At 37.2% G+C, this 12,861-nt stretch overlaps 1 protein-coding gene across 1 annotated transcript in view; it reads right to left on the bottom strand.

Annotated features, from left to right (window-relative positions):
* The window catches only part of LOC124392201 (dedicator of cytokinesis protein 2), a 119,006-nt gene extending 113,550 nt beyond the window's left edge, over positions 1 to 5,456 (bottom strand). Inside the window, exon 1 of the mRNA XM_046858960.1 lies at positions 5,316 to 5,456. Within this exon, the coding sequence (XP_046714916.1) occupies positions 5,316 to 5,358 (43 nt within the window). The 5' untranslated portion in view covers positions 5,359 to 5,456. The remainder of the gene's footprint in view (positions 1 to 5,315) is intronic.
* Positions 5,457 to 12,861: the final 7,405 nt, after the last annotated feature.

The raw sequence follows: 12,861 nt of genomic DNA, 5'->3' as shown, positions 1-12,861 counted from the left end.
TCATTACAGTGAGAAATAATGTCACTCATCTTTTAATTAAACTGCATATAACATCTGTGTTACACAGTAGTTAGAAAATGTGTTTATTTTAGCATTTCTTACACTCATGACCACTAGTATCTGATTGCATTATCTAAAAGTTAAAAGAGCTCTGCAAAAACCTGGCACAAAAACATCAGGACATACATCATTGTAGTTGAGTACGGTATAAGTACGGTAAGTCTCTTACAAAAATGAGTACACCCCTCACATTTCAGCAAGCATTTTAGTATATTGTCTCAAAGGACAATTCTGTAGAAAAAAAAACTTGGATATACTTTAGAGTAATCAATGTGCAGTTTGTATATCAATATATATTTACTGTCCTCTGAAAATAACTCAAAATACAGTCATTATTTGTCAAAATAACTGGCAACAAAAGTGAGTACACAATAAGTAATAACAGTTGGTTTAACCATGCAAAGCCAAATGTCCTATTCATTATGTTAATGTTTTTCTGCTTGACAGGCCAATGCAAATTTGTGTATCTTGTATTAGAGCAGTTTAAATTTGGTATTAAGCATACTGACCACTGGATGTTTAACATGGCACCTCATGGGAAAAACTCTCAGGATTTAAGAATTAGAATTGTTGCTCTCCACAAAGATGGCCAAGGCTATAAGAAGATCGGTAACACCTTAATACTGAGTTACAGTACAGTGGCCAGGGTCATACAGAGGTTTTCTAAAATGGGTTCCACTTAGAATAGACCTCACAAGGGTCCGTCAGAGAAGATCTCGTGCTGTGTGTCAGGTGCAGAGGCTGGCTCCCAAAACCAGAAGTATAAGTGCTACCAGCATTGCTTTAGAGGTTGCAGAAGTGCTTGTTAGCGCTTAGACCATACGAGCAAGGTTTGCATGGATATTATCCCAGATGGAAGCCTCTTCTGAAGCTCACTCACAAGAACACTGCAAACAGTTTGCTGGAGACAACCTGTTCAAGAGCTTGAATTACTGGAGCTATGTCCTGTGGTTTGATGAGACGAAGATAAACTTGTTTGGCTCAGATAGTGTCCAGCATGTGTGGGTGGCAATGCCCTGGTGAGGAGTACCAAGAAAATTGTGTCTTGCCTACAGTCAAGCATGGTGGTAACATTATGGTCTGGGGCTGCATGAGTGCTGCTGATACTGTGGAGCTGCAATTCATTCAAAGAAACATGGATTCCAAGATTTGGAGTGTGACATTCTGAAGCAGAACATGATGCCCTCCTTTCAGAAACTGGGCCAAACGTCAGTTTTCCAACATAATAATAACCCCAAACACACCGCCAAGATGACAACTGCCTTGCTGAGGGAGCTGAAGGTAAAGGTGACAGAGTGAAGTAGGTATACAGACCTGAACCCTTTCTTGCACCTGTGGAGCAATCTCAAGCCGAAAGTGGAGAAGCGCCATGTGTCTTACACACAGCAGCTCTGTGATGTCATTATGAAGGAGTGAAAGAGGATCCCAGCAACAACCTGTGCAGCTCTGGTGAATTTCATGACCAGGTGGATTTAGGCAGTGCTGGATAACAATGTGCTCACACAAAATATTGACCCTTTTGACACAGTTCTGAGATGTTCACTTAAGGTAGGGTGTACTCACTTTTTTTGCCAGCTATTTTGACAATAATGGCTGTATGTTGAGTTTTTTTCCGAGAACAGTAAATTTGTACTGCTATACAAGCTGCACATTGACTACTCTGAAATATATAGAAATGAAAATTGGATATATTTTAGAGTAGTCAATTAGTCTAGTCAGTGGGAAGACTAAACAATTGAAATCGCTACATTTTATTTCGCAGCAAAAATCAAAGTTTCTAAACGTCATTCAATGTCTCATTGAAGACTCATTTACACTGAAGGGTGTCTATTTTAAACATTGTATTAAAGTATTTTCAATATTTTGAAAGGTAGAAGGAAACCGACGAACCTGAAGGAAACCCACAGTGACACGAGGTAAAGCTCCACACAGTCACTTTAAATGCTTAAAAATAACTTAATAATTGTTAGCTTATTGTACTAGAAATATGAGAAAACTAATTAGCAGCACATGGTTTTCTTGAATAAAACAAATATGATATTCCAACGAAGCTGTGTAAAAACTTCATTTTATAATAACTGATTAATCCCAACATAATTCAAAGATTAGATTTATTTTAAAAAATTTGAGATCAAGACACATTTGCAGAAAAAAAAGGCAAAAATATGTTGTACTGTTACTTTCCATCTACATTCAACTGTAGTATCTTTTGTAATAAAGAAGGCCCAAGTAGCCGGAAAACAGTACAACCTGTAAACAATCGATACTATAAACTTATCTAATAACAGCATACTCCACCTCAGACAAGCTGTATGTAGTGTTTTAATCTACCAATCATGAAGAAACATTTAGGCAGGATGTATTACATTATAAAATAATGTGCTATTTACTAGAATGGTGTGCTAACATTCAGAAAAGATAAAACAAAATTCTAATGTAAATGCAGTCTTTGTGGAACACTGTCTCAAAAACTGCACTCTTTAATCCATGACTTTCTGTTCAGAAGTGGGTAAAATGTACTAGGTCAGAGGAACTGGAAATGAAATTCATCAAACAGAAACTCAGATGTAAATAGAATAATTTAAAGGTCCCAACATGCCTCAGCAGTATTAGATGGTCAGGTGTCAGTATAGGACTATGTGACTAGTTTCAGAATTATGGCTCTTTTATTAAAACATTCCATAACTAGAAAAAAATGGCTAAATGTACTGTATGTTAGTCACAATATCTTGTTTGAGAAAGATAGAAATAAATATAGAAAGTCTACATATATCTACATATAGATTTCTAAGTAGAAACAATAGGAGGGTTGATCCAAATATATTAAAGTTCTTCTATGGATGTAGGCTGCCTCAAATCTTTTCATGTTATCTTAGAAAGACTTGATGATGTTTAGATCACGGATCTGTTGGGTCAAAACCTTTACTTCCAGAACTCCTTGTTCTTTTCTACATTTCAGATAGTTCTTAATGACAGTTTTAATTTGGCTGTATGTTTGTTTGTTTGTTTTTTTGCAAATATATTTTTTCACAAATATTTCACATTTTAACTTGTCAGTCCATAGTACCTGCTGGCATTTTCTACACCTCAGTTCCTATGCGTAGTTGTGCATATTTGTGTTGGTAAGCCTTCTTTCCATGTCGGAGATATGGCTTTTTCCCACAATTCTTCCATGAAGACCACTTCTGGACAGACTTCTCCAGACATAGAAGGGTTTACTTAGGTCCCACTAGTTTCCGTTAATTCTTTACTGATGGCACTGCAGGACATCTTCCAATATCAAAAGGAAGCACACATGATGTGTCTTTCATCTGTCCATCTCAAAGTGTTTTGAGTTCTTCAAATTTCACTCCTACAATCATAGTGGGTCATCACCAGGGGGTTGTTCAAGTGTTCAAAAATTGAAAATATTTCTCTAGAGACTCTTCAGCTGATTGTAAGTAATCACGATTAAATACTGTAATCATCTTCTGACCGGATGTCCTAAAAAGACAGTCAAAGCACTTCAGCCAACTCAAAACACAGCTGCCAGAGTTCTCACTCAAACCAACAGCATGGATCACAACACCAAGATTTTAAAATCTCTACATTGGCTCGAAGTATGTTACAGGATTTTCATAAATATACTAGCACTGTTTAAAAATAATCACATGGTTTAGAGTCAGAATATTTGTCATGTATACTCAAGCAATATAAGCCAGTTTATATAATATGCTACTTCTAAATGGACTAAACTTTGAGATGAATACTGTTTTAAACAAGCTTTCAGGTAGGTATAGGGCATTGTTTTTATCTGTCAGGGATGGTACCACAATGCTGATCTACCTTATTTCTCTGCATGCGATTTAAATGTTTTTAATCTGTATATGACATACAAATTGTTTAAGCATAATATCAACATTTTCACATCTTTATACTCTGCATATTTTTTATCATGTTTAAATGGATCAGCCTCCTGTTAGATCATCATATAAGATTTTTATATCATTATTTCCATTTGGATCATGTTATCCAAAAGCAAAAGATTTGTGAGGTTGGCATCACATTACAAAATTAATATAGATTTAAATTTGATGTAAATAGGATGAAGATTTGGATAATCTACACTGTGTACAAAACATATGTAGATCATATTTATCAATTCTACACATACTGTATTAATTACCAGAATGATTTAGCAGGAACTTCATATTTTATTTTACCAGTAATAAGACTGCTTTGTAGGACTCATTATAGGCTGATTATATTTGCATATTTTTTCCTGATGTGCTAAAGACTAATGTACTAAATCACCAGTATGAAAACAATGTATATTTAAATAATACAATTTGTTGTAAAGTGAACACTTATTGATGTCAAAAAAATATGTGCAGCAAAAACAGGCCACATGATTTCAACCATCTCTCTATATTCAACCAAAAATGATGATTTATATCAAATAAAAACATGTAAAAAATAAAAGCATTGCCTACAAGTTTTTTCAAGCACAAGCAGCACACAGGCACACGCACACGTTATTTCTGCACTTCTTAGTTCACTTTTTACTTCCTCTCTTGTTAACTTCCTGTGTGTGCATGTGTGAGACCACATAAACACAGAATATAACAGAATATATCAGATCACATGACCAGATATATCAGTAGCTGTAAGGTTTAAAGTTGTGGACACTTGCTAAAGTAGTTTGTATGTGTGGCCTTTTGAAAGCGGAAATGGAGACACATCTCTGCACCGAGGCTGTGCCCAGTGTGTCGGCAAAGATAAAAATAATAAATCATTGGTCTTCCTTCTGTAGTGTTTCCTGCTATTAAGATGCAAATCCTACATCTGCAGGTTTCTATCACAGCAATGAAAACTGTCATATTTTGACATTTAATTGCAGTTGTTTTACTTGACAAAACTGCTAAATCGTTTGCCCTCAGAGTGAACAATTGATATATTGAACTGCACACCCAGAACGTTACATACATACGGCACTTGTGTATTGTCTGAACTTTTGAGCCTACACTTCCCTAGATTCAATCTGTTTGCGAATATTTCTGCTGTATAATTTTTACTTACTTTTTTTTACAAAAATAACGACTCATCTATCTAGTGAACAGCACCTGCCCACATCCTGTGAAGCAGGAAGCCAAGCGAGCATCCACAGACATTGATCTGAAGGCCATAAATCATACATATACACACAGACACACAAAGAAACACAAAAATGCACACACTGCTCAAACTGAACACTTCTGGAGTATTTAAAAACATACCAACACCATATCTCTCATTTGTGGTTCTGATCCATGGAGCCATGTTGAAGCCAGACAAATGTTTTGTCTCTGTCTGCCACTGCACGCCTCAAGTTCCTCTCTTTCTCTCGTTTACTCACTCCTGTCTCTTTTTCTGTTGAGTGTGTGAAAGAACAAGAGTGAAGTGCTCCTCCCTCTTTCTCTTCCTTCCTTTTTTTAATTTTATACAATTCTACCCATGATGCACTTCTTTAAACACAGTATTTTAGATTGCACAGCAAACATCCAAATTATCTTATCAAATGAATTTATCTTGTTATTCACAGTGTTCTTCTTGCCATTGTTTAATTGCATGTTTACTTCCTCCAAGCTGTTCTTTCCATAACGCGGGGCAATAAACTGTCTTAGTGATTAAAATGTGTCATTTTGAGTTTGTAGACTCAAACCTTTGACCACAGACAGCAGTATCTCCACAACCTCGGGGGTTCCCTCAGAGAAATGTTTGCAGCCTCCATGTATAAATCGTGTTTCAAGTGTAAATGAGACCTTTATCACTGAATAAAGGCAGCAATATGAATAACTGTAGTTAACAAATATCATACAGGCTCTGTTTACTCTTAGAGGTAGGCAAATAGGCTCAGCAAGAAATCATGCTAATGATCTAAAATCAAAATCAGTATAATGCAAACAATATGAAGGAATATCAGTGTTCATAGCATACAAGGTGCTCAATATGACCCACTTTTAAATTGGTATAATATAAAAAATGACAATTTGGTTAAATATTAAATTGCAATTTCATGCAATTCTTTTAGTTCCTGTAAACTTTTAACATTTTCTATACATTTCATATTTTTACTCACAACTGAGTTCACATCTACAGTACCAGCAAAATTTACACCAAGCACTTTGTCCTTCAAGTATTATACTGTAAGTTATTTAGCAGTTTATCATTCAAGTTTCAATGATGGACAACTTAATAAATTAGTGGGAAACATTGCAACCTCATACCTCCAGGGTTTTTAAACCTTAGATTGGGTTAATGTTGTTATGTTTCTCATGTTCCAATACGGGTTTCTCCTGTGTTCTCCAGTTTTCTTTAACCCCCAAAACCATGTTAGGTGGACTTCCTACAGATATATTGCCCTCTTGTGTGAATGTGTGTTCATTCCAACTTGTTCTAGAGTGCACCAAACAAAGTGTATTCCCATTTTGCATTCAGTGGCTGTACCGCAATGATTATTAAACATGAAAGAATGCATTACTTTTACAATTATCCTGCTATAAAAGAATGATTGACCCATCAATTACTTACTAGTAAGCAATATAAATAGAAAATAAAAGTTTTAATGCTCATAGGTTCACGCAAAGGCTCAGATAATGATATTGAAACTTTTACTTTTGAAAACAGATATTTTCAAGAATGACTTTTTTATGCAGTGTCTATGGCTTTTAGTATGCATTTTAAGAGGAAATTCTAGTAATAAAATATTAACAAGGTATTTATGATAGGAAAAAAAAACCTTGTTTTGTTTTTTGATGGCATTTCCCCTCCTTCTCATGAACAGTGTCAATAAGCATAAGCAGGACAGGATAATCAGAGGTGCAGAGGCTGTCAGCAGATGGCACTGTACCCTTACAGTTATTTTGTTAGCAACATGGCAAAGACATTTCTTGTAAATAATCTGAATGTAAAAAGTGAGCTGTATGGTTGTTTGGTCACTAATCTATAAATGTACACAAACTGTATATTGCTATACTAAATAGGAGATCTTAACCAACCACTGTAGCCTAGCTGCTAAATGTCCAGCTCGGTGTTACATATTTTAATCTAGACAATGAAAAGAAATACATAGCCTATACTTATTAACTTTAGGAATATATTTTAATATAAGGTTACTGCCACACATTTCCAGGGTTCCCTAGTTTAATCCTGAACTCGGTTTACTGTTGGGATAGACTTGCACATGTTCTTTTTGTGTCTGCATGGGTTTCTTCCAGGTCCTCTGGTTTTCTCACACTGTTCACAACTTGTTTTATTTGTAGTGACTATTGTACACTGCTCCTAGGTGTGAATAAGACTGTGAATGTGGGTATGCATGGTGCCCTAGGATAGACTAAAGTCCCATTAAGGAATACACCTTCCTGCCTTGAATGAATGAATGAATGAATAAATGAATGAATGAATGAAATCAAGACACGCTCCCTTGTTAACTCCTTTTCTCTCCTTGTTTCTCTTTATCTCTTGTGTTGGTGTTACTGAATCTATAATTTTACATTACGTGCCTCCAAAAACTATATGCAAAAAAAAGGAACAGTGGGTGTATATTTAAATAAAATGAATATCACTATTAACTGTTGTTTTTTTCCCCAAAGAATACTGAATTCAAATTACTAGAGGAAAATGCACAATGAAACAAATATAAAAGTAGTAAAATAAACACACTTATTTTATCAATAAAATATATAAAATCGTTAAAGCTAAAGACAAAACTAAAAACTAAAACTAAAAAAGAGTAAATAATATGAGCCCATTCTCTGTCAGTGTCAATAAATTACAGACTGAAATTAAGGCAATAATGCAAATTAAATATTCACCCTTTAAGTGTGTAAATGTTCCTAACCACTCTCTGTTGGGGCCCAAATTCAGTGGTGCACTTAATGGAAGTCAGAAACGGACAACATTTTTGCAATACAGTAATCCCCCGCTTTACTTTCAAATTTCGCGCCCGCAGTTTATCGTGTAATTGCATTTGCCAAATAACTAATTTGTTTAGCTGATTTTCCCGGTCTCTCGCGGATAGCACAATAGACCAAAAAACTTATCGGGAACTGAATTGGGTTCATGATGAAATAATGAAATGTATTAATAAAAATATAATTATTAATTATTAAATTATGTAAAATGTTAATACAGTACAATACTGTATAATAAAATGAAAGCAACCAAGAATTAAGCACAGATTCCGGCTGCGTGTTTCTCCCTGCTCTGCTATAATACGGGGGGATACAAACAGCCTGTGTGTGGCTTGCTTGCCGCCCCACATTTACTACTCAGAGTAGAATGACCCCTTACAATATTATTCGCGCTTTCTTCCTGTGAGGGACTACATCAAGCTCTCTCAGCACATCCAGTTTCCTGCTGTTTTTTGCTAAACTGTTGTTTGTGCGGGCCGTCATTGGATTCCAGTCCACTGGTATCCTTTATGATACCAGTCATAAAGGATTGTGCACAAAGCGTGCTTTTCCTTTTTCAACCTATTGGGTATTAAATTACACGGTAGGGAATTAGTGGTATCAAGCTAACTAAAGGCTTCACGCATCAAGGCAAAGCCTTCGAAGGGCTAACTACCATCGCGAATATCGATGTACTATACTTGCTTGACTATTGACTTAGCAGCTTGAGCATTTGTATTGTGGCACAGAGTTGACACAACACTCACTTTACACACATTTTAAATATACTAAATGGAGAATGAGAATCAGAAGACCTCAGTTGAGGTCCAGGTTCACGTGCGGGCAGGAATCGCAGTGTCTGTGGAACTGTGTCGTTATCTGTCTGATCCTTCCATAACATGGTGGACTGTCTGTGTGCTGCCTTTGCCCTTTTTGGAGCAGATGCTTGATCACATCTGTTTATGAAACACACACAGACACATGAACATCACTAATTGTGTCATTGGTAAAGTTGTTTGCATATGTCATACAATGCAATAATGATTCAAACTAAATATTATCTAAGAAAATATAAAATATGTACTTACTCAGGATGATTCTCGGTCGAACTCAAAATGGAGCAACACCTGTGTGGCCTGGTGTGAGTTCCAGTGAAGGCAAGGGTGATGCAGCCACATTCCTAAAAATAACCAAACAATATATTTTAGGATGATGAATACACTTGAACAATATATATTTGTTAGCATGCATTGTACATATAGCATTTACACCTCAGCATTCCGGAACATCTCTGCTAGCTAACACTACATAACATCCTTTCAGGATGATAAGTGAGACTAACCAAAACGGAACTGAGGCTAAAATATAACTTTATATAACGTCAACAATATTTAGGGCATACAATTACAAACAGTTAATGTTACAAATGAGCAGATATTGGTGGATTTTTGTTGTAACATTAAAAGGGCAATGCTGACAAAAGCTAGGCAGACATGTCTACAAACAATATGAGTTTTATATGATCAGAATGTAAGACTTAATAACTTAATATCGTAGCAATTTGCTGAAAGTCCTCGAATGGGTCGATTCGCTCTTCAAAATGCAAACGCTCCTCGTCGGAATCACAATCTTCTTCGGATGAAAAGGTAAATTCTTTATCACTGTCCAAAACCATCTGAAGAGCTTCCTCACCGGTGTAGCGTGTCAAATCGCATTGTTTTATGCCACTGTCCGGGGGGCGGGTGACTCAACGTGTGAACTATTTTACCTGTGAATAGCGGGGGGGCGTGTCCGGTCGCAGCTCATTATCAGAAAATCTGTGCCTCTACTTGGTTTCAAATGATTTATTTTCATTGGAAACGTGTTTTTTATTTCATGGACTTGTTCTAAAACTACATACTTTAAGCTGTCTAAAGATATATTTTTTATTTCCGTGTGTCAGATATTGGCCGTGTTTCAGCGCTTTTTGATGACGTGTTTCTAAACGAAGATCACGCAGACAAAGGCGACAGATGGCGCACCCTGATTATTTTATTCATTAAAAAAAATACAACGTTTTGTTTATATAGTGAGCATACACAAATGAAAGTAGACCCTTTACAGATTTAAATGATGTATTACTTTGACATGTTTGATCAAATATGACAAAGCAGTTTAAGCTCATTTTACTGGCATCTGAAAAAAAAGTATGTTTGGGCGCCGGCGGTGAATCAGACTCCAGAGGGTTAAACAACACCAGACCCTCTAGGGGTGGTCGGTCAGACCATGGTTTTTGGACCTGATAGCCCTTCTCGAACATCCGCCCTGGGAGATTTTTCTCAAGAGGGATCTCCTTTCTCAGGCAGGGGGCACAATGGTCCACCCCTGCCCAGAGCTGTGGAGACTGTGCCTGTGGCCCCTGAGGGGGCATGGCTCTTAGCCTCTGGTCTCTCCACCGAGGTGATAAAGACCATTCTCCGATCCAGAGCTCCTACGAGGAGGTCATACACGGCTAGATGGTGCCTGTTCATGGCATGGTTGGTTCAGTACTGGAATTCCTTTAGGAACAGGGTTGGCTCCTTCCACCCTAAAAGTCTACGCGTATCATGCCTCCCCGGTGAGGCAGTTACTGGGGAGAAACCCACTGGTGACGCATTTTCTTCATGGTTCATATGACTTGGCTGTTGTTTTGGAGGCCCTATCTGAGCCTCCCATAGAGCCGTTGGCCAAGGTATCTTGGAGGTTCCTCACAGTCAAGACTGTGTTTCTCCTGGTCGTCGACAACCGAGGTATTCTAGGTTGTCCCATTATCTTTTATGCTTCAGGCATTCTTTTCTCCTCCTTTTTAGGCCCCAGGCCAGGAAAAGCTAAACCATCTGTGTCTGATGTGACCTAGCTGTGCCCTTCCACACTAGGCAGGGACTGGTCAGTCTGGCAGTATTGGACACTTGTTCCCAAAACGTGTTGATGCAGCTCAAGGTTACGTATGTAACCATGCTTTCCTGAGGGAACAAGATGTTGCATCTCTGCATGTGCTTTTATAGCTTCCAGGTCGTGACGTCACCCTGCTGGTGACACCGTGCTTTACATTGGACGGATTATACATGTGAGTCAAAGTGTGGACAATGTGTAAGTGTTCCCAAAGCATTGTTGATGCATCATCTCGTTTCCTCAGGGAACCATGGTTATATACGTAACCAGGAGACGGTCCAATAAAACAGGAAAATACAAACTTCTAGAAATTAGAAAACCAACAGTTATGAATGCACGACCATGCTGAAAATGTACCCATCATAAACTTGTTTATAGGGCTTTTAACAGAAATTGTTTCAAAGTTGTGTGCAGCATGGCCTATACAATGGAATAGACAACACAAATACATCATGCATCACTTATTATCCATTTAAAGAACCAAGAAAGTATTTGTCATATATACATTACATCATAGCACATATCTGGAATCAGAGTAAATGGTCAGCAATGACTCTGCACCCCTAGAGCAGAAAGGGTTATGGCTCAAGAGTCCAACAGTGGGAGCTTGGTGGTGCTGGGGCATGAACCCCAATGAACTCCAACCCAAACTGAGTGGTCAATGTGAAAAGAAAAAAAAAAAAAATTCAAAATCTACAAAAACACCACAGGTAAAAATCTCAGCAAGCAGTCTTTTGAAAACGCATGCATATACTCAGTGAAATGCTTTCGTGATTGTCTATTAAATAAAAAGGTCTTTAGAGAGGCTGTAGTACATGTTCTGTTAGTATCTTTTTTTGTGTTCCATTAGTCTTTTGTTTAATGTCTTTCTTAAATATTCAGGGAAAGTGAACCCAGTCAAGCCTTGTTAGATGCAGGAAGCATTTGCAAAGCAGGGTTTGGGAAGCACCGTAAGATAAGTAAGGGGTAGTCTGTTATTGGCTCTGTAGAAAAACTTAATTTTTTGTAATCTTGTGCAGGCAACAGCAGAAAGCCAATTGAAGAAAAACAAAAACATTTATCCAATAATAATTATAGTTTATTCAATTATTATCCAGTAATGAGATGACTGAGGAGTGAAATAAAACACATTATATGGACATTATTATTGGGACACCTGACTTTCCCAGCCATATGTGGTCCTTTTCCAAACTGTTATCATAAAGGTAAAAAGGTGGATGCAGTACCGTAACATTTTCCCTTTACTTGAACTAGGAGACCCAAACCTGTTTCAGCATGACAATGCCCCTTTGCACAAAGCCAGCTACATGAAGATATGCTTTGCATGGTTTGGAGTGGAAGATCTCCTGCTATAAAGTACTGACCTCAACGCTATTGAACACCTTTGGGATTAATTGGAACACTGACTGCACCCCAGGTCTCCTCACCTCACATACATCAATACCTGACTTTACTTTACTGAATGAGCAAAAATCTCCACAAGCACACTCCAAAATCTAGTGGAACATCTTCCCGAAACAGTGGATGGAATTATAAGAACAAATTGGGACTAAATGTTTAATGCAATGCTTAGAAAATAAATTCCAAACTTATGACCAGGTGTTTGCAAACATTTGGCAATATAGTGTATGTGGCCTCTGTGGAGGCAAATTCTGTAAAGGAAAAAGTTTGATGGGCTTTCTAGTCAGCAATATTAGCAGACATTCCAACGGTTGCATGCAGGGTCATAGCTCGAAATTGTGCACCTCCTAAAATTATAATGCTGTAGGCTTTCTGTTAAACAGATATGGCATGACACTTATCACCAGAGGACTGTAAAACAATCAGACTGTTATCTTTTGTGGTTAAAACACTTCACTTTGAAAGAAAGCAGTTATCATCTTCACTAGACCTTACCCCTACTTTCGTGTAATTTATAAAATTCTGATTTATATTTAATTAGAAAATATTAGCTGTCATTTACAGCAAAAAAAATGCTAAA

The sequence above is a fragment of the Silurus meridionalis genome, chromosome 10 (assembly GCF_014805685.1).
Source record: "Silurus meridionalis isolate SWU-2019-XX chromosome 10, ASM1480568v1, whole genome shotgun sequence".
Taxonomy (NCBI): Eukaryota; Metazoa; Chordata; class Actinopteri; order Siluriformes; family Siluridae; genus Silurus; species Silurus meridionalis.
Note: the sequence above shows the minus strand (reverse complement) of the source record. Positions and strands in the feature narration are given on the sequence as shown.